This window comes from Mustela putorius, unplaced genomic scaffold (genome assembly GCF_011764305.1).
Source record: "Mustela putorius furo isolate JIRA1106 unplaced genomic scaffold, ASM1176430v1.1 tig00000585_pilon_pilon_pilon, whole genome shotgun sequence".
Taxonomy (NCBI): domain Eukaryota; kingdom Metazoa; phylum Chordata; class Mammalia; order Carnivora; family Mustelidae; genus Mustela; species Mustela putorius.
Window position 1 is genome coordinate 703,598 of NW_025421424.1, and position 21,722 is coordinate 725,319.

Here is a 21,722-nt window from a genome sequence, read left to right on the forward strand (position 1 = left end):
GAATGGCTGTTATCAAAAAGACAGAAAATAACTAATATTGTTAAGGATGTAGAGAAAAGGGAAGGAACCCTTGTGTACTGTTGGTGGGAATGTAATTTGGTGCAGCCAGTATGGAAGACAGTATGGAGATTCCTCAAGAAAGATCGAATATGATCCAGCAGGTCCATTTCTGAATATTAATCCGATAAAAATGAAAAGACTTAATTTGGAAAGATATATGTACATCCCCACCTGTTTATTGCAGCATTATTTTTAATAGCTAAGATGTAACCACCTGAGTGTCTATCTATAGATGAATGGATAAAGAAAACATGGTATAGATACATAATAGAATATTATTCAGCCCTAAAAAAAGAATAAAATCTTGCCATTTGTAACAGTGTGGATGGACCTTGAGGACATTATGGTAAATGAAGTAAGTCAAACAGAAAAACACAAATATATGATCTCACTTACATGTGGAATCTTAAAAAAAAAATCCAAATCCCCAAACCAAGCTTGTAGATGCAGAGAACAGATTTATGGTTGCCAGGGGAACAGATTTGTGAAGTGGGGTGTGAGAGGTGAGCAAAATGGGTGAAAAGGGGGTAGGGGTCAAAAGATACAAATTTCCAGCTATAAAATAAAGAAGTTGGGGATATAATGTATAGTAGAGTGTCTATAGTTAATACTGTATTGCATATTTAGAAATTACTAAGAGACCTTAGCAATTAGATCTTAGAAGTTTTTAACATGGTGATGGATGTGAACTGGATTTATTGTGATCATTTCACAATACATACAAATAACAGATTTTTAAAAGTCTTTTTTTATTTTTGAGATTCAAATGTTTTTCGATATTTATTTTCCCCAGAATTATATATATACACATGCACATATATGTGTGTGTATGTGTGTGTGTGTTAGTGTGGGTCATAGAAGCTATATATATACCAAAAACAAACAAAAGTAGACAAATTGTATATACCACTACTACTTTGTTATTTTTTTTCCATCTCCAAAACAAGTGCTTTATTTAACTTTTTTCCATTTTATTTCTTTTCAGTGTTCCAGCATTCATTGTTTATGCACCACACCCAGTGCTCCATGTAATCTGTGCTTTCCTTAATACCCACCACCAGTCTCACCCAACCCCCCACCCCCTCCCCTCCAAAATTCTCAGTTTGTTTCTCAGAGTCCACAGTCTCTCATGGTTCTTCTCCCCCCGCAATTTCCCCCAACTCACTTCTCCTCTCCATCTCCCCATGTCCTCTGTGTTACTCCTTATGCTCCACAAATAAGCAAAACCATATGATAATTGACTCTCTCTGCTTGACTTATTTCACACAGCATAATCTCCTCCGGTCCCATCCATGTTGGGTGTTCATCCTTTCTGAGGGAGGCATAATACTCCCATTGTATATATGGACCATATTTTCTTTATCCATTCTTTCGTTGAAGGGCATCTTGGTTCTTTCCACACTTTGGCAGCTGTGGCCATTGCTGCTATGAACATTGGGGTACAGGTGACCCTTTTCACTACATCAGTATCTTAGGGGTAAATACCCAGTGAAAGTCTTCTTTGTTAAAACTAGTTGTCTGAAGGTTGTTTCATGAATGTATTGCATGTTATAAAAGGTGAAGTGCAGTAATGTCTGAAGACTATAAGTGATGGTCTTTCTTGTTTCTAATAAGATAGACTTTTATCTTTGCTTATCATCTTTAGGAAGTAATATGTTAGTGTTTAAAATGCTGTGTGGTATAATTGTAAAACTCTTTAAAAAAGAGGGGTACAGAAACTAGCCCTGTGCATTTGTTGGTGCATGAGCTGAAATCTACAGCTTTTTTGGGGGTGATGGGGCATTCCGCAGGTTTACTGTCAAGAGGTGTGGTTTTTTTGTCTTTACGAGTTTTTGTTTTTTTGGAGTTCGGCAAGGACAAACTTTAAAATTGTATTCTGCTTGCAATGTGTAGGATGGCAGAAGGATATCCTAACCTTTTGTCATGATCATATGCAGGAAAATAATGAAAGTTGACTAGAGCCCACTTTTTAAAATTTTAATTGAGTACTTCATTTTTGTAGCTGCTGCTTCTGAAAGAAGGAAAGTTTAAAAGAATGTCAGTATTTTTAGGAGAATTGAATAAACCTGTTGCAATAGGCTTCTCTTGAAACAAATGAAAAAAAATCCTGATTAACCTGGTTAATAAAATTGTCTTGGTCTCTATGGTGCTTTTGAAATGCATTGACAGGAGAGTGTTATATTACTGAGTTCTCTCTCATCTACCACAAGCACCATTGCTCTAATGTTAAGATTTTCTAAAATAGTGAAGAATGCTTGGGAAAATTTTGGGGGGAGGGGGCATGTGTAATTTTTCCTTGATTTTTCACAGTAGTTGTATTCCTGGAAAATTCAGTATATTTTAAAACCAAGTAGGAAATACTTTATACATAGAATGGAGTTGAGTTTGGGCTCAGTAAATTATAGAGTTTTCCTCCAAGTGAATGTTCACACAGGACATTCAAAGGTTGTGCGTGTTGGAGACCACTGCTGGGCATGACTATCCTCCTATTTCTTGGAAGGTTACTGGCACTTGCGAGGTCCCTATTTACTAAATATAAATGGTACCTCCCCATTCATTGTAACTAGCAAAACTGTCTCCTTGGATTTCTAAATCAAGGGCAGTATTGAGAATTCCTGGTGTCATTTAGAAGTCCTTAGAATGGTTCTCAGTGATCAGTCACTGTGTTATCTTTTTTTTTTTTTAATATTTTTATTTATTTATTTGACAGAGAGAGAGATCACAGGTAGGCAGAGAGGGAGGCAGAGGCAGGGGGGCGGTGGGGGAAGCAGGCTCCCTGCTGAGCAGAGAGCCTGACACGGGGCTCCATCCCAGGACCCTGAGATCATGACCTGAGCTGAAGGCAGAGGTTTAACCCACTGAGCCACCCAGTCACTGTGTTATCTTAAGCTGTCTGTCTCCCTTTCTCTGTCTCTCTCTTCTGTGCTTTCTTGTATTGGCATCATTATTGGATAGCTCTCTCTGTTTAAAATGAAAGGTGACTGGTGGTAGCTCCAAGTTTTCAAGAACATTAGAGCATTCATCCCAGAGGGTATATCCCTCTTTTGACTCTCAGAAAGGGCACCTGGTTCAGCTTGGGTTTTGTGCCCACACTTTTAGTGGGTGCAGGTATTATTCCTGTGAATTTTTCTTTTTTTTTTTTTTTTTTTTTTTTTTTTTTTTTTAAAGATTTATTTATTTATTTATTTGACAGAGAGAAATCACAAGTAGATGGAGAGGCAGGCAGCGAGAGAGAGAGAGGGAAGCAGGCTCCCTGCTGAGCAGAGAGCCCGATGCGGGACTCGATCCCAGGACCCTGAGATCATGACCTGAGCCGAAGGCAGCGGCTTAACCCACTGAGCCACCCAGGCGCCCCTCCTGTGAATTTTTCTAAGTTAAGGATTCACCCCCCCCCCATATGAGTATCTAGCTGTTTGCAGTGTAAATCATTGAATCATCCATCTGACCTGAAATATATATCTTTTTATATATACATTTATATATCTATAAATATATATAATATATATCTTTATTTATATTCTATAGAATATAAATAAAGATATATATTATATATATTATATATAATATATATCTTTATATATATATAATATATATATATATTATATATATATTATAGATAATATATATTATTTATATAATAATATATAATAATTATAATATATTATATTATTATATTATGTTATATAGAAATGATATATATTATTTATACAATTATATATTTATATTAATAATAATATTTATATAGATAATATATAAAAATATATATAATAATAATTATATATATAAACTGATTTAGTTTTGGTGAAGTCCAGTTCATTATTGTCCTTCCTCAAAAATGCCCTGATGCTTTTTACCCTTCCACATGGATTTTAGATAAAATTTGTTAGTCTGTGCCCTCTCTCTTATCCCATTGGGATTTGGATTGGATATGCATGGGAATGCAGCTATGCTCACCACTATATCACCAAGGCTGATGCATCGGATTTATTTATTAACTTCGGGGCATTTGTCACTTTTTATAATATTGGAACTTCTCATCTAAGTCCACAGCTCATGTCTCAATTTATTTGGTTCCTTCGTGAGGTTATTCAGCAAAAAGTTTTATAGTTTAATTTGCCTTTTTAACTGATTATTGCTGGAAAGTTCTTTGTCACCCATCCCCTTGCTATTTAATTGAATTCTCTTATTAGCTCGAATAGGTTTTCCCGTTACTCCCTCGAGTTTCCTAGCTTAGCAGTTGTATCATCTACAGATAATTGTGTTTTTTTCCCTGTTTATGCCTCATTATTTTTTATCTGTTACATTGACTGTATTATCACAACAAAGTTGTTTAATAGTAGGCATCTTTGTCTTCTTTCTGATTTGAGTGGGAATGCATGTTTCTGTGTTAAGCATGTTTACCTCTGGTTCCTCAGATACACACTGTCAGATTAAGAAAGGTTTACTTTATTCCTAATTTATTAGGGGCTTTTAATTAGGAATGAGTAGTGATTTTTTTTTTTAAGATTTTATTTATTTGAGAGAGAGAGGTCACAGGCAGGCAGAGAAAGGGTGGGAAGCAGCCTCCCCACTGAGCTGAGAGCCCAACTCGGGCCTCAATCCCAGGCCCCTGAGATCATGACCCGAACTGAAGGCAGAGGCCCAACACACTGAGCCACCTAGGCCCCTTAGGAATGAGTAGTGATTTTATCATATGCCCTTTGTAGTCCTGTCCGAATGATTTTATAGTTTTCTCCTTTAAGCAGTTAATGAATTTTATTAACTAACAAATTTTCTTTTTTTTTAAGGTCACTTTTTTAAAAAAGATTTTATTTATGTGACATAGAGAGAACACAAGCAGGAGATGCGACAGGGGGAGGAAGAAGCAGGACTCCCCACTGGGTAGGGAACGCCAGATATCCTCTGGAATCATGACCTGAGCTGAAGGCAGATGCTTAACTAACTGAGCCACACAGGCGCTCCAACTAATAGATTTTCTAATATTGAAGCCACACTGCAAGCACTGAACAAAAACTACTTTGTCAAGAAGCATTAATCTCTTTAATACATTATTGGAGTTGATTTATTCCTAATCTTTTTGTTTGTTTGTTTTTGCATCTGTTCATAAGGGGACTCGTAATTTTTTTGTGTTGTCTTTATCACATTTTGGTATCAGGATTATGTTAGTTTGATAAAATGAACTGGGAAATCTTGCTGTTTTATTTTATGCTTAGGAATAGTTTAAATAACATAGGAATTATCTATTCCTTAAAGGTTTGATAAAAATTAACTATAATTCTGTCTCCATCTGGCATCTTTTGAGGGACCAGATCTGTTACAACTTTTGAAGTTACTTCTGGGTTTAATGCTCCAGGGTGGTGGTGTATTCATTTCTATTGCCAGCTTCTAGAATAGTGTCTGTTTTATAGTGGATACTAAATATATTTGTGTTGAATGAATGGATAATTATGTTCCTAAGAGGTATATGGAATATATGCATTAGTGGTAATTATAGCTAGGAGTTTGTGCCAGGCCCTAGTCTGAGTGCATTACGGATAGTAATTTGTTTAATCTTCTCCATAATCCTATGGGGAAGTTACTGTGAATCTCCATTTTACAGTAGAAACTGAGGCACAGAGTGGTTAGGTAAACTGCCTGAGATTATAATACCAGTTAAAAATTGCAGCCAGGATATTATACAAGTGATGATATTTGTATTTGGTAGGATTATGTATGTTTAAAAAATACTCTTTTTTTTGTTTGTTTAAAAAGTACTTTAAACAAATCTAATAGTATCATATAGACTTCCCAATTAAAAAAAAAAAAAGGCATTTCTCTAACTTTCTCAGAAACTTTCCTTCCAAAGCACACATACCCGTATGAGAGGGCTATCTCTCTGCGATCTGTCACCCCATTGATGCCAGGGTTGATTTAGCCGATCTGGCTGGCTAGGCTGGTGTCTCCTTCCTCCCTCATTGCTCCGTGTGCGTCCCTTCCCAAGCTGGTGCACTCGAAGAGGAGGACTTTCTCCCCATAGAGGAGGACCCTTCTTTGGTCAAGGATATACAAGTAGCTGCGATCCCCTTCTAGAACCTCCAGACAAGCTCCAAAGCACACATACCAATATGATAGGAAGTAGTACTTTTAGTTCACTTTCTTTTTTCCTTTCCTTCATGTGAATGGAACACAACATGCCTGTTTTGGTCATGTTATTGCTCCTGCTTAGCAGGTCTACCCTTTTTCTTCTACATGATTGTTACTCCTTTACATTAGTTGTCATTGTATGTCACCCAGTGGTTTTTTGTTGTTGTTTTTTAAGATTTTATTTATTTATTTGTGAGAGAGAGTGAGAACACAAGCAGGAGAAGTGGCAGGCAGAGGAAGAAGCAGACTCCCCACTGAGCAAGGAGCCTGGTGCAGGACTCTATCCCAGGACCCTGGGATCATGACCTGAGCTGAAGTCAGACCCTTAACCAACTGAGCCACCCAGGCATTCCCTCACCCAGTGTTTGGAAAGTACATTACAATTGCATATTTTATAGATTTCTTTTTTGTTAGATTTTAGCTTGGCTTCTTCCTAATGGGATAGTTCGTTCTGTTGATTTGAGAAGGAGTATAATGTTTTATTCTGCTCATCAGGTTTTCAACTGGTGGTTTCCGTCAGCTACATTGCAGGCTCCTCCTGTTCAGTCCACGGATTCCACTGTAGACAGAGTACTTTGTCATTTAAAAAAATCATATGTCAGAGATTAATTAGCCTTCATGGGATTATTAATGTGTTCCTTACACCAGTTTAAGGAGTTACTCTGAAGTGAGATCTGTTTTCTTTTTCAATGACATGAGTGAAACCTCTTTGCAAATGTAAGGATAGGTAAGTCTCACATTGTTAATTCATTTTGCAAATACTTGTGAGAGTGTCTAAAGTATGTCCTCTAATCTGCAGCTTTCAAATGATGTTTATCCAGGTGCAGTTGGGTCCTGAGTAGACTAGCTCATCCTATCTAACCTTAAATGAATCTGACCTGTGCCAGAAGACTAATTTATTAATTTGCAGCTGCGGGTATTCTGTTTCAGTGACTGAAAAACTCATTTCTGCTTGTTAGCATAATCCTGTCTTTGAATTTCCCAGATAACAAGAAATCAAAAGCGGGGCACCTGGGTAGCTCAGTGGATTCAGCCTCTGCCTTCAGCTCAGGTCATGATCTCAGGGTCCTGGGATTGAGCCCTGCATCAGGCTCTCTGCTCAGCAGGGAGCCTGCTTCTCCCTATCTCTCTCTCTCCCTGCCTGCCTCTCAGTCTACTGGTGACCTCTCTGTCACATAAATAAATAAAATCTTAAAAAAAAAAATCAAAAGCAGTCATGGTTGCTTGGTGTGTATAAAATAAACAAAGGAGATTGCACAGTCTTTAGGAGAAATTTCATTCAGGTTGGGACAAGTCTAAGGAATTACTGATATTTTACCCTAAAGAATTCTTTTTAGGATGGCGAAATATTTATATTTGTCAGTGCTTTTTCCTTGTCTCTGTTAGATCAACACTAACACAGTCATACTTTCCAGACTTCATAGAGGTTACTCATTACTTTGCACTTACTACATTAAGACCTGTCTTTATTTTAGTTTGTTATACTCCTTTAACATTTGTTTTTTACTGTTACATTTTAGCCTGGTTTTTTGATCGGCTGTCTCTGAATCGCTTTGTAGGGCAGGTTACTACTAAGGTTTGCTTCCTTAAAAGTATGTTCCCCTGAAGGAGATTCTGAGACCATAGTATTCTGACCACTGATCACTGTTTATATTTTGAGAATTGACTTTTTTGGTTATTTAAATATATTAGGGGTTTTTCGTTTGTTTGTTTTTTGTATTAAAAAGGCAGCATTACCCAGTTATACCCTGATGCATAATCTTGTGGAACTTTTTAAATATTACACCTACATCTATATAATTGAAATGGAAATCATACTGTACCTACATTATCATCGCCCCCCCCCTTTTTTTTTAAAGATTTTTATTTATTTACTTATTTGACAGAGAGAAATCACAAGTAGATGGAGGGGCAGGCAGAGAGAGAGAGAGAGAAGCAGGCTCCCTGCTGAGCAGAGAGCCCGATGCGGGACTCGATCCCAGGACCCCGAGATCATGACCTGAGCCCAAGGCAGCCCTTCATCCCCCTTTTTTATCTTAATAGATTAGATAGGTCTTTCACTGTATTTCTGGGCCCTATCTTTGGGTCTTTTAATTAACTCAACAAACATTTGTATATTACTTTGCCAGGTATTATTCCATGTATTAACTATACAGTAGTGAATGAAACAGTCAAAAGTTGATTGCCCTTGGGGAGCTTAATAAGGGGAAAGTCAGACAAGCAAAATAAGTTAAATCAGTAGGCTGTTAAGCAGTAGTAAAGGCTATGGGGAAAAAAAGGCAGAGTAGGGAGTGTGGGAGAAGTGAAGTTTCAAAAAGTATAGTCAGCTAAGGCCTTACTGAGAAGACATTTGAATAGACATAAATGTAGTGAGGAAATGAGCTAGGAATGTGCCGACAAGAAGAGGCCAGTCAGGGGCACCTGAGTGGCTCAGTGGATTAAGCCTCTGCCTTTGGCTCAGATCATGATCCCAGGGTTCTGGGATTGAGCCCCACATCTGGCTCTCTGTTCAGCAGGGAGCCTGCTTCTCCCACCACCCCCTGCCCCCTCTGCCTGCCTCTCTACCTACTTGTGATTGCTCTCTGTCAAATAAATAAATAAAATCTTAAAAAAAAAAAAAAAGAAGAAGAGGCCAGTTAGAGCAGAGTAAGTGAGGGGGAATAGTAGGAGATAAGGTCACAGAGAAGGTGGTTGGGTGTGGTGATGGGGAAGAGAGTATTAGATAATGCAGAGCATGGTAGACTAGGGTTTTTGGGTTTTGGTCTGATTGCAGTGGAAACCCAATGGAAGGTTTAGGGCAGAGAAATGACATAGTCTCACTTCAGTCTTAAAATGATCATTCTTACTGCTATTTTGAGAATAGAATGGGGGGCTGCAAGGAGTACAGGGGCAAGGGCAGAAGCAGAGAGACCATTTTAATAGGCTGTTGCATTAATCGAAGCTAGAGATGCCAGTGGCTTGGTTGAGGGTACTGAGAAATGTTTGAATTCTACATATAGTTGATAGTGGGCATAATAGTATTTGGTAGCAGATTGGATATAAGGTGTTAAGAGTTGCAGATAATTTTAAAAAAGAGTTAAGGATGTACTAAGGTTTTTTATCTGAGCAGCTTGAAAAATGGAGTCACGATCAGCTGAAATGGGGAACCCTGGGAGGAACAGATATGGGGGAGAAGATTCAAGAGTTCAGTTTGGGACGCAGTAAGTTTGATGTGCTTATTACGCATTCAGGCGGTCAGGTTGAGTAGGCAGAGGTCTTGGGTGGCGATAAGATTTCGAAATGTGGCTTGTATGTAAAACTGGGTGAAATTGCCAAGAGTCAAAATAGAAAGAAGAAACGCTCAGAGAATTGAGCCGTAGGTCCTGACTGATTAGAAGTTTGGAAGATAAAGAGGAATAAGCAGAGAAGACAACCAAGGAACAAAGAGGAAAACCTAGAATACAGCTCTAGAGACTGGATGAAGATTCTTATATATATATATCGTCTTAGCATATGTCTTCCCCTCTAGACTGTGTGGATTGATTTTTCTCTTCTTTGGGTTAAATACACATGCCATCCTTCCCATCTTTATTTTAGCTACCTATTACTTTAACAAAACAAGATTTTATGTTTTTAACAATAAGAAGATCATTGTAAGTACTGCATGTATCAGCTGAAGATAATGTTCTCAGAATAACTCTTACACTTAGAGTCCACCCTGAGCAGACTCTGCAGGGATGTGGGACCAGCATCTGACTCCCAGGGAGTAAACAGCCAAGAGAGGGGAATCTGCAGCTAGCTCCTCAGCTGAGGTGTCCCTTGCAACTCTAAGCATTTTTGTAGGATCAGCTTCAGAACCAGGATTTAGGCTCTTTCTCAGTTAAGTACTGCCACTACTTACTGATTAGTTCAAGCACGTGATAATTTACTCTTCTAGTTATTAGCAAGCAAGGAGGGTATATTATTTATTACTGTGTAACAGATTACCCTGGAATTTAGGTGCATCCAGCAACAGACATTGATTTTCTCACAGTTTCTGGGGGCCAAAAATTTGTGAGCAGCTTAGCTATGTGGTTCTGGTAAAGGTTTCCATGAGGTTATAATCAAAATGTCAGCTGTGGCTGCAGGCATTTGAACACTCAACTGGGGCTGGAGGATCTACTTTCAAGATACCTCACTCCCATGGCTGTTGGCAGGAGGCCTTAATTCCTTACCATGTGAACCTCTGTAAAGGGCTTCTTTAGTGTCCCCATAACATGACAGCTGGTTTCCCGAGAGTAAGTGATCTGAGAGAGAAAGGAAAAGGAAAGAAATCATAATGCCTTTTATATCCTGATCTTGGAAGCCAAACACTGTCATTTTGGCCATATTTTATCTGTAGGAAGTGAATCACTAGGTCCAGCCCACATCCAAGGGGGGAAGAATTAAACTCCACTTCTTGAAGGGAGGAGTATTAAAGAATCTGTAGATTTATTTTAAAACCTACCACATTTCACCTTCTGGCCACAAATTACTACGGTTCTCTCATGTGCAAAATATACTCCCATCCTCCCAGCACCTACCTAAAGCCTTGCCCCTTTATAGCATCAACTTGAAATCTGGGTGGTTGGTCCAGTATGGATGAGGCTCCTTTGGTTATAGTTCTGCAAGTACAACTTCTTTTGATGTGAACACCTATAAATTAAATAAGTTTTCTGCCCCTCATGCACCCGGCATATAGTGATGGGACAGGCATGTGCTAAACAGATACAGAGATTCCTATTTAAAAAGTGAGAAAATGGGAGGCACGAAGAAGTCACTGACTCATAGCAAATCCGATTTTATCTGGATAAATGTTGGAAGTTTCTTGATTAGGACTTAGTTCTTCTTTTGCCCAGGAATGCTGCTCTATGGCTCGTTTCCTCCTTCAAGGCACTTGGTTTCACCCTGTGAGTTATCTTTTTTCTTTTCCATGAAAAGTAGCCCAGAATTGCAGTTGCATAGTTTTCTTACTCTGCTTCTTGCCAGTAGAATTTTGAGGGTCCAAGAAGCTTCTTTTCATTTTGTTTTGCCTCGTACCTTTCAGTGTAACCTGGTAACGTTTCTTTTTAAAACTTAGGGTCTTCTGTGAATGTTACTGAGATTCCTGCCATAAACAAAAGCCACACCCACAAATCTCTTCCAGATAATCTCCTTTCTCCCTTGGGCTTTTGCTGGGTTTGCTGAGGGACAGTACTTGCAGTGGATAGAATTTTACCCTCCAAAAAGCTATGATCAGGTCCTAACCCCACACAACTGTGACTGCGACTTTATTTGGCATAAGGTCTTTATAGATATAGATATAATCAAGTTAAGGTGAGATTGTATTGGGTTAGAGTGGACCCAACTGCAGTTGTTGGTATTCTTAGAGAAATTTGGACACAGAAGACACAGGAAAGAAAGTCACCTGAAGACCAAGGCAGAGATTAGAGTAATGTGTCTGCAAGCCAAGTAATAGCAAAGATTGCTGGGAACCACCACAAACTAGAAGAGGGCCATGGAACAGATTTTCTCCCAGGGCCTCCAGAAGGAAGTAACCCTAACAACATCTTGGTTTCAGACTCTGCCTTCCAAAACTTTTTGAACTGTATAGTTTGTGGGAATTTGTTATGGCAGCCCTTGGGAACTAATAGAACACCTACTTAAGCTTCTTGGAAGCCCAGTTGTTTAACTGAGTAGTTCTCAAGGCTATATAAATCTTTCAGAGGTCTTAACAAAGGATTTTTATAGCCACATTCTAGGCTTCCTTGTTAACCATTTTCTTTCAGCAGTGCCCTGAATTTGATATTCCATAGGAAGCCATTTCTTTTTATTTTTTTAATAAATTTTATTTTATTATTTTTTAAAGATTTTATTTATTTATTTGACAGACAGAGAGCACAAGTAGGCAGAGAGGCAGGCAGAGAGAGAGGAGGAAGCAGGCTCCCCGCTGAACAGAGAGCCCGATGCGGGGCTCGATCCCAGGACCCTGGGATCATGACCTAAGCCGAAGGCAGAGGCTTTAACCCACTGAGCTGCCCAGGCGACCCTGGAAGCCATTTCTTAATTTTAGTATCATTTACCATCTGGAGAGGCTGGGAATTTTCAGAATTATTTAATCTTGACTCCCTTTTTGTTTAATTATTCTTCTGCATAGAGGTGTCTGGCTGGCTCGGTTGGAAGAGTATGTGACCTTTAATCATGGGGTTGTGAGTTTGAGCCCTGTGTTGGGTGCAGAAATTACTTTAAAATTTTTTAAAAAATAAACTTTATTCTTTCCTTTAATTTATCCCTCTCTTCTTACATTTTAATGTAAGCAGCAAGAAGAAGCCAAGAGGTACCTTCAGCATCTGGACAATTTGTTAGCTAGACCCAGTTCATGAGCCACAACTTCTACTTAGGTGTTATGATGGACAACTTTTGCTACTACATAACAAGGATCCCTTTCCCTACAGTTTCCAAGACTTTTCTCACTTAAAGCTCCCATCCATAAATTTCTCAAAGGATATATCATACTTCTCTTTCTTCAAGGCTCTTCAAACTTTCTCTGATAATCTCAGAATCCTTCCAACTTTTACCCACTGTTGGGGTCTAACTCTATTCCCATGTTTTAGGTTTTTGTTGTAACAGAACACATTTCCAGGTATCAAAATCTGAATTAGTTACCTGTTGCTGTGTAACAGATTACACTAGAGCTTAGTGGTTGAAATTAACAAGCATTAATTATCTCATAAGTTCATTGGGTTAAGAATTTGGGGGCAGTTTAGCTGGGTGGTTCTGGCCCAGTGTCTTACGAGCTTTTCATCAAGACATTAACTATTACTGCAATCATCTGAAGGATCAACTGAGTATTACTCATACTCTGGCAAGTTTGTTCTGGCCATTGGGGAGGCTTCAGTTCCATATCATATAGGCCTTTACCAGACTGTTGGACATAGCACTTTTTCCAAAGGTGATTCAAGAGAGAGCAGTGCTCTTTATGACCTAATCTTGGAAGTCACAGATTATCCTGCCATATTCTATTGTTAAGAAGTAAGTCACAGTATGATATTGGCTTAAAACAGACACCTAAATCAATGGAACAGTTTAGAGAGCTTAGAAATAAATTCAAAAGCCAAGAATATATACAGCAGGGAAAGGGTAGTTTCTTCAACAAATGTTGGGAAAACTGGGCCACTATCTTAGACCATACATAAAAATTAACTCAGATGGGATGTAAGACCTGAAACCACAAACCTTTTGGAAGGGAACATAAGTGATTACCTCTTTGACATCTGTTTGGTAATGATTTTTTTAATCTAACTTCAAAAGTAAAGGCAACAAAAGCAAAAATAGACAAGCTAGGGGCGCCTGGGTGGCTCAGTGGGTTAAGCTGCTGCCTTCGGCTCAGGTCATGATCTCAGGGTCCTGGGATCAAGCCCTGCATCGGGCTCTCTGCTCAGCAGAGAGCCTGCTTTCCTCTCTCTCTCTCTGCCTGCCTCTCTGCCTACTTGTGATCTCTCTCTGTCAAATAACTAAATAAAATCTTTAAAAAAAAATAGACAAGCTAATAAGCTAAAGAGCTTCTGCACAACAAAGGAAATTGTCAACAGAATGAAAAGGCAGCCTATTGAATAGGAGAATTTGCAAAGCTGATAAGGGGTTAATAGCCAAAATATATAAAGGTCTCATACAATGCAATACCAAAAAAAGAAAACCAGTCTGATTAAAAAAGGGATCAGAATATCTGAATAGTTGTTTTTCTGAATAAGATACACAGATAGCCAAAACATACATGAAAATGTGCTCAAGATCACTAAGCAGGGAAATATAAATCAAAACCATAATGAAATGTCACTTTCCACCTGTTAGAATGCCTGTTATCAAAAAGACAAGAAAAAACAAGTGTTGGCGAGGATGTGAAGAAAAGGAAACCCTCATGAACTATTGGTGGAAATCTAAATTGGTGCACCCACTATGGAAAATAGTATGGAGGTTCTTTTTTTTTTTTTTTTTTTAAGATTTTATTTATTTATTTGACAAAGAGAAATCACAAGTAGACGGAGAGGCAGGCAGAGAGAGAGAGAGAGGGAAGCAGGCTCCCTGCTGAACAGAGAGCCCGATGCGGGACTTAATCCCAGGACCCTGAGATCATGACCTGAGCTGAAGGCAGAAGCTTTAACCCACTGAGCCACCCGGGCGCCCCTAGTATGGAGGGTTTTTTTTTTTTTAGATTTTATTTATTTATTTGACAGAGAGAGAGATCACAAATAGGTAGAGAAACAGACAGAGAGAGAGATGAGGAGAAGCAGGCTCCCTGCTGAGCAGAGAGCCCCATGCGGGACTCGATCCCAGGCCCCTGGAATCATGACCTGAGCCGAAGGCAGAGGCCTAACCCACTGAGCCACCCAGGCGCCCCTAGTATGGAGGTTCTTAAAGAAATAAAAATAGAGCTACCATATGATCCAGCAATTCTACTTCTGGGTATTTATCTAAAGACAAAAACCTTAATGTATCCTTATATGTTCGTTTCAGTATTATTTATAATAGCCAGAACATGGAGCCAACCTAAGTGTCCATTGATGGATAATGGATAAAGAAATTGTGACTTGTATAAATATACACCAACACACAGACACACACTGGAGTATTACTTGGCCAAAAGAAAAGAAAGAAAGAAATCTTGCCATTTGCAACAACATGGATGGACCTTGAGGCTGTTGGGATAAGTGAAATATATCAGACGGAGAAGGACAAGTATCTTATGATCTCACTTATATGTGGAATCATAATTTTTAAAAAAGCTTATTGATAAAGAGAATAGATTGGTGGTTGCCAGAGGCAGGGGGTAGGATGTGAACAAAATAGAAGGGGACCAGAGGTACAAATTTCTAGGTATAGAATAAGTAGTGGGGATGTAATGTATAGCATAGTGACTATATCATCAGGGAAATGTAAATCGAAACCATAAAATTATTATACTTCATTATAGTAACAAGTAACTAAAGTATTATAGTTAATATATTACATATTTACAAGTTGCTAAGAATGTAGATCTTAAAAGTTGTAATCACAAGAAAAAAATTTTGTAACTATGTTTGGTGATGCATGTTAACTAGTCATCTTCTGGTGGTCATTTATAATATATAAGAACATCAAATGATTATATTGTACACCTGAAACCAATACAATGTTCATGTGAATTTTACCTTAATAAAAAACAAGAAGTCACTAAGTCCAGCCTACACTCATAGGAGGATCATAAAACAATTGTGTACATTTTTTTGGTGTGGACATATTTTAAAATACATAGTCTAGTTAGCTTTAGGAATAGGGAGAGTCTAATATTGGCTACTGTCATTGTTATATCAATTGAGCCTAATAAAGTGGGAACGAGGGGGTTAAAATTATGTAACATGTCAGTTATGTCTCAGTAAAGCTGGACGAAAAAAGTGCATATCGTTCACAAAACAAGAGATTTAGGAGAAAGATTTCTTGTCTGTCTTTTGCCCACTATTGCTTTGGGTAACAAAGATCAACTCCCTAATATAAAGGACTGGGTAAGTATGCCATCCTTAGTGTTCAGAATGACAAGATTCAGGTGTGTGTATGTTTGAGTTTGTTTGTGTTATAGGCAATTGAAACACCTTTTGAGGGCTGATATAGCATGTTGATAAATGTTGGTAAAGTGGGATTATTATCAAAAAAAATTTTTTACAGGGCTTTTTGAATAATAGCTTACACAGAAACCCAGTGTGTAAAAACATTTAAAAATGGAACTACTGTTGTTACAGGATGGGCCCAGATCCCACTGATTTAGCATCCCTTTCAGCCTCGCTGTCAGGGATCCAAGGAACATCATTTGAAAACTACACCATGTAATCAGTCCCTTTCAAGCCTAATTCACAAAAAAATCTATTAATACGTAAGATGATAGAGCTCATCAAGAGCCATAATAGCAGAATAGCCCTTTACCACTTTACCAGTTAGGAGACTGATTTCTGGTGTTATCTGCTATATAATGGTCAGTGAAAACCCATCGTGATTTGGAGAAGTAGTCGATGATTGGTCAGCCATTGATATCTGTAGAATACTTTCATTAGTCTGTTGTCTCACCTAACTGTTTTTTCCTTCAACAGAATAATACAACAGATCTTTACAGGATTCTTTGCAAATTCTGCAATTCCTGGATCCTCACATCCTTTTTCCTGGTAAGTAACTAAATGCCCTGTGCCTTACTTTGCTGGAGTAGCAGCAGCGTTTTAGGTATCCATACCATTGTGAGAGAGAGCAAGAGCTGCACAGGTGAGTATATAAAGATATGATTGGCATACTGATTGCCTTTATTTGCTGAGCCCAAACTTAAATCAGAACTTTTTTTTATTTTTCAGTCTCCTGAGGGCCATCCTGGTCCCCCAGGATGTCCAGGCACTGGATGTGTCGGTTTTGGTTCATATTCTGGCCTGAGAGTTGTGTTGAGAGGGGAATGAGACAGTCCCACCAGGCCTGGTATCTGGACTTTGCAGGTTTCTTTTCTAGCTCATATGGGAAGATTTTATTCCTTAAGAATTTCTGTAATTAAGAACATGTTGCTTAACTTTCTATTCTCAAAGTAAGAAGGTTTGTCAGAAGAAACAAAGGCTGTAATTCAGTATCAGAGTGACACTTAAGTACGATAGGGGTTAAGATGGAATTTCCTCTTGTCTAGACAATTACGTGCCCCTTCTGTCTCTGCCCCAGAAGGCTCCTTTGCTCAGAGGACCTCAGTCCTTCCACACAGTTACCCTATTTTCCAGCTGCTCGTTTCTTTTAACGTGTTCCAGCCAAAGAGTCTGGGCATCTGTTATCCAGGGTAGTGCACAGGCAGCTCCAGAAAGAGGTGCTGCCAAGTTCCTTTTGTAATTGCTCTAAGTTGTGATTCAGAGAGACTGCTGTGGCTGTTACTCGACTTGAAAGCTCCACATTGTCAAGGGCCACGGGCAACTTCTTTGAATGAAGGAAGTCTGCTATAGATTTTGGCCAATCACAAAGGGAAAACTCTCTTTAAAAAGCAGCTCCATTTATGTTTACTGTAAGTGGGCACAGAGAAGACAAACTTTTCTTAGCCAGTAGGCAATGAGTCACACTTTTTGCTTTGGTGTGTCATGTGGTATTTTAGGTAGCTTCACATTTTATGTTCTATTCGGTTAAATAAAAATTCCTTACTTAAGAGAATAAGAGACTACTTCCGGATAATCTGTTTGACCTTTAAATATTGAGAAATTCTTTGCCTCTTGATTTTAGAGAACTAGTGACTTTCCAGCTCAGAGGGAGAGCAGGATCTGCCAGTATTTTCTGTGGTGTAAGGCAGAGACTGGTCACTCCATCTAATGCTGTCTGTCTCATCTCCTGTGTAGGAGCGGGATGCTGCACTCCAACCCTGGGGACTATGCCTGGGGTCAGACAGGGCTTGATGCCATTGTAACCCAGGTGAGGAGCTACCTTTTGAGGGTGTCTGTTCAGTGTGTCTCATGGTTCCACAGGCTTCCTGCTTTCCTTCTGCTACTTTCTGAAATGGCAGTCACTCTGCTTTCCCTAGTATTTTGAGCTTGTGGGTTTCCATTTTACAGAAGGAATAAATGGCTTATGGGTTTAGTTTAGCACCCATGTACCTTCTAGGTGCTAGGGACTTTTTGGAAGATGGCTTTACCTCCATAGGAAGAAAAGACTTCTATAACAAACAATATTTTGTATTTTTGGCCTCTTTTTCAGTCCTATGAGTTTTTTATAAACAAGTGCTTCACAAAAGAGGAGGGTCTCCTCACATGTTGAAGCAGGGGTTTCTGCTAGTTGGAGCAAAGTAGGGGAAGGAAGCAGAGAAAAAGGTATTCCCATGCCATGTATAATTGCTCCCACTTATTTATGTTTATTTTAATTTAATTGGGTTTTCATTTCCCTTATGGATTGCTGAGGATAGAAAGCATGTCATTTATATCCAAATCTTCTCATAAGTAATAATTTACCTATTTCTTGGCTTACTTTATGCTACTTTCCATACTCCCACCCTTTTTTTCTTCCAGCAGAATGAAAGTTTTAGAGCAGTTAAGTATTACTTTTTGTTCAGTTATAGTTTTATTCCTGACATCACAATCCTTATGCTGCCTCTGAAGTTGCTTTATGCCCAGAGGCGGACCTTGCAATGACAGTTTTATCTTTAGACTTACACTATTGTCACTCTGAAATTGTAAAGGAATTATGAGTGTTCTGGAAGCAGGAAAGAGGAAACCGAAGCCTCTCAGAGCCTTGCAGAAATAAGAGCAACTAACATTTCTTACATATGTACTGTTTATTCTCAGTTGGAGGAGCTCCCTCTCCAGGGATAATCTCTGCCACTTCTTCTTTTTCTTTTTCCTTTTTTGTAGCTTTTGGGACAACTGGAGAACACAGGGCCTCCCCCAGCTGACAAGGAAAAGATCACATCTCTTCCAACAGTGACAGTAACTCAGGAACAAGTTGGTAGGTTCAGTTCTATACTTACTCTGTCAACTTCTGATTCAAAATTCCAGCATCTTCCTATACTAAGGATCTTCAGGTGAAGCTATAGCACTCCTAAAATTCCTGCCTGGGTGTCATATATTTAAGATGTCTGCCTTTTCATTAGGGTTAGTCATGTTGATGCAGAATTGGACAAACCTTTTTTTAAATTATAAAGAGAAAGAAGGCTAAGTTAGGACAGTTGCTGATGTTGCACAGTTTTTAATAGAGAAGAGGGAGCTCCAGGGATAGACCATTTGGTGAAGGGTTATGTATGTTTGTTTGTTTTGAGGTAGGCTCCATGCCCAGTGTGGGGCTTGAACTCATGACCCTAAGATCAGGAGTTGCATACTGTACTGACTGAGCCAGCCAGACACCCATTTTTAATATAGTTGGAAATCATTATGATAAAGGACAGTTCAGAAAGTTACAGACTTTATCTTACGTTTTTAGTACATGCAAATCTGTATGACTTTAATCTTATGGGAACAAGGGAGTTTTTTGTTTTTACCTTTGGAATGTTCCTTTTTGGTTATTATTACTATTTTTTAATAAGCAGGTGTACAGTGTGTGCTCAGGATAGAAGTAGAGCCCATGCTTTGATGTTTTGTGGAGTCATTTTGACCTTGGTATGTAGATTTCCTGGGGCCCAGGAGAAGGGTCTACAAATGTTGAAGGCTGAGAATTTCTTTTATGAGCCAGTAAGTATTTCCTCAGCGGCTGCCATCTCCTTTTTCTAGGTGCCATGGAGGAGACAAAAGAGGTACAAGATAAGCCTTGATTTCTTGAAGAGCTTAGCAAGGAAACCAAGACTCAACTGAACTATTAGAAAACAGTATAAAAAATAGTATTGAGCAGATGATACAGAGAACGAGAAAAAATGGGGGGCTGGGAATTTGTTTCCTATTTACTTGCCTGATACAATTAGGTACTTTAGACACAGATATTATTTTTAAGCACTGAAGGAATTTAGTGACAAGGAACATTATATTGAACTTAAGCAGTTCTTTCCCCACAAATTCCAGATTAAGTTAGAGAAGATTTTGAAGACAGGATAGGCCATCTTAGAAGGGTCATTTTGCTCAAGGAAAAATATGAACCAATGTGAGAATGTCAACATGGACATAGTGTCTCAATCAGGTATAAGGAGAGTCACCTTATTAGCCCTGAAATAGAATCTGGTTTGGGGTTAGTGGGAAGCGTGACTGGTTAGGGGCCAGTTTGTGTGGACCTTGAAACTGGCAGAGTAGTTAGGGCTGGATATTTTAGATAGGAGGCAGGTTTCATAGCTCCCCAAGTGGAGGATTGCAGAACTTTAGGTAGTCTTTAGAGATGATTAGTTTAGAGGTGGTGTCTCAAATAGATTGGAAGGCAAAGAAGGCAGAAGCAGGGATTTAAGGGGCTGCTGCCACATGTTGGGGGTGCAGCTAATGGTGGCAGTGCTGACAGACAGGGAGGGGTAGACTCAGGATCGTTTTGAAGAAAGGCTTTCCTCACTGATTGCATAATAGGATAAAGAAGGGAAGAAGGTCAAACAAAGAGTACAGAAGGTTTTGCAGCTGGGGAACCACAGAGCTGGTGCTGCCATCTGGCAGGGGTGGGGGAATTGTGAGCAGGCCCCAGTTGGGTTATGGAAGTGATGTGATATTTTTAATTTTAAACATGTTGATTTTGAGTTATCAGCTGGGAATTCAAGTAAAGATGAGCTGGGGATTGCTGTGAAGCTAGTATTAGGGAAAAGTAGCTGGTTGCAAAGCTTAGGAAAATTTGGAGGGTTGAAAGCTAGGGTCGAGGATACTACCTGGGGGATTGTTCCAATAGACCAGACATTAAGAAATAATAGCTAGAATTGAGGTGAAGGTGTTAGGGAATAGTGGAGAGGGAGGAGTAAATCTATTAAGTGGTAGTCTCACTCCAGATCCTTGACTGCTGCTATGGGCACGTCGCACACCCTGGCCACTGGAGAGAGAGACTGTCTGGTATTGTTAGCCAGACTTGGGAAACTCTGACTCCGCTGCCTGGTACTCCCAATTTAGTTTGCGGCTGTTCCTCACAAAGTGTTTCTTGTCTCTGGACTTGGAACCTGAGCTTTCCTTGGGCTTTGCAATTCTGCAGCACCACCTCCTGGTATAGCTTTTAATTAACAACTTGTACAGAGGCTTTAGGACAACCACCCTGAAAGAGAATGCAGAGTGTGGAAAATAGCAGGGTAAAAGTGGCTTGAGATACTGACTAAGAGGCCCCCTTTTTTTCCTAAGTAGACACTTGAGTCACTTATACTAAGTAGAAACTGCTAGAAGTCTATCACACGTCTGGGAAGATGTTTTTCCTTTTTCACTTAGCAAATAATCTAAGCCTGGGGATATTTTTTTCCAAGTCTTGACTTTGAAAAGTAGACCTTAATAATTTCTATGCAGTCCTTACCTAAGCCCATTCATGTCCCTGTCTACTATCATGTCCTCCCGCATTTTGAAATAAAATTCCTGCTTCCTACCTTCTCCAGTGGCTCGGATGCACTTTGTATTTTTTCTTTATGCATTCCTTTGGTTAAAGACTGGGCTGGTTTTTTCTTCTTTCCTTTTGCTCACTTACTTTAGAATGCATTTCCTCCTCCAACAGATATGGGTTTAGAGTGTCCAGTGTGCAAAGAAGATTACACAGTTGAAGAGGAAGTCCGACAGCTACCCTGCAACCACTTCTTCCACAGCAGTTGTATTGTACCATGGTTAGAACTGGTGAGTATAGACAGCTGTCGTATGTGATGGGCTGTCTCTGCCAGTCCCATCTCTTCATGGGAGCGGGGGGAGGCGGTGGTTTGGAGTTCATAGAAAACCAAGCAGAGCAGATATTAGTCCCTGGCTAATTCCTGCTGGTGCCATTACCGTTTTTTAGATCACTGTGTGTTTGGAACTTCTCTGACCACTAGTTACCAAACCACAGCCTACAGGTCCTGGGCCTGCCACCTGTTTTTGTAAATGAACTTTTGTTGGAACATAGCTACGCTTATTTGTCGACAGTTGTCTATGGCTACTTTTGTGCTGTGTCAGCAGAGTTGAGTGCTTGCAATATAG

General features: G+C 39.2%; 1 protein-coding gene across 2 annotated transcripts in view; it reads left to right on the forward strand.

Moving 5' to 3' along the window:
• RNF115 (ring finger protein 115) overlaps positions 1–21,722 on the forward strand; it is a 73,060-nt gene that overhangs the window by 49,443 nt on the left and 1,895 nt on the right. For both annotated transcript variants that reach the window (XM_004779639.3, XM_004779640.3), the window contains exons 5-8: positions 16,278–16,349; positions 17,535–17,607; positions 18,540–18,633; positions 21,271–21,386. In XM_004779639.3, the coding sequence (XP_004779696.1) occupies positions 16,278–16,349; positions 17,535–17,607; positions 18,540–18,633; positions 21,271–21,386 (355 nt within the window). The remainder of the gene's footprint in view (positions 1–16,277; positions 16,350–17,534; positions 17,608–18,539; positions 18,634–21,270; positions 21,387–21,722) is intronic.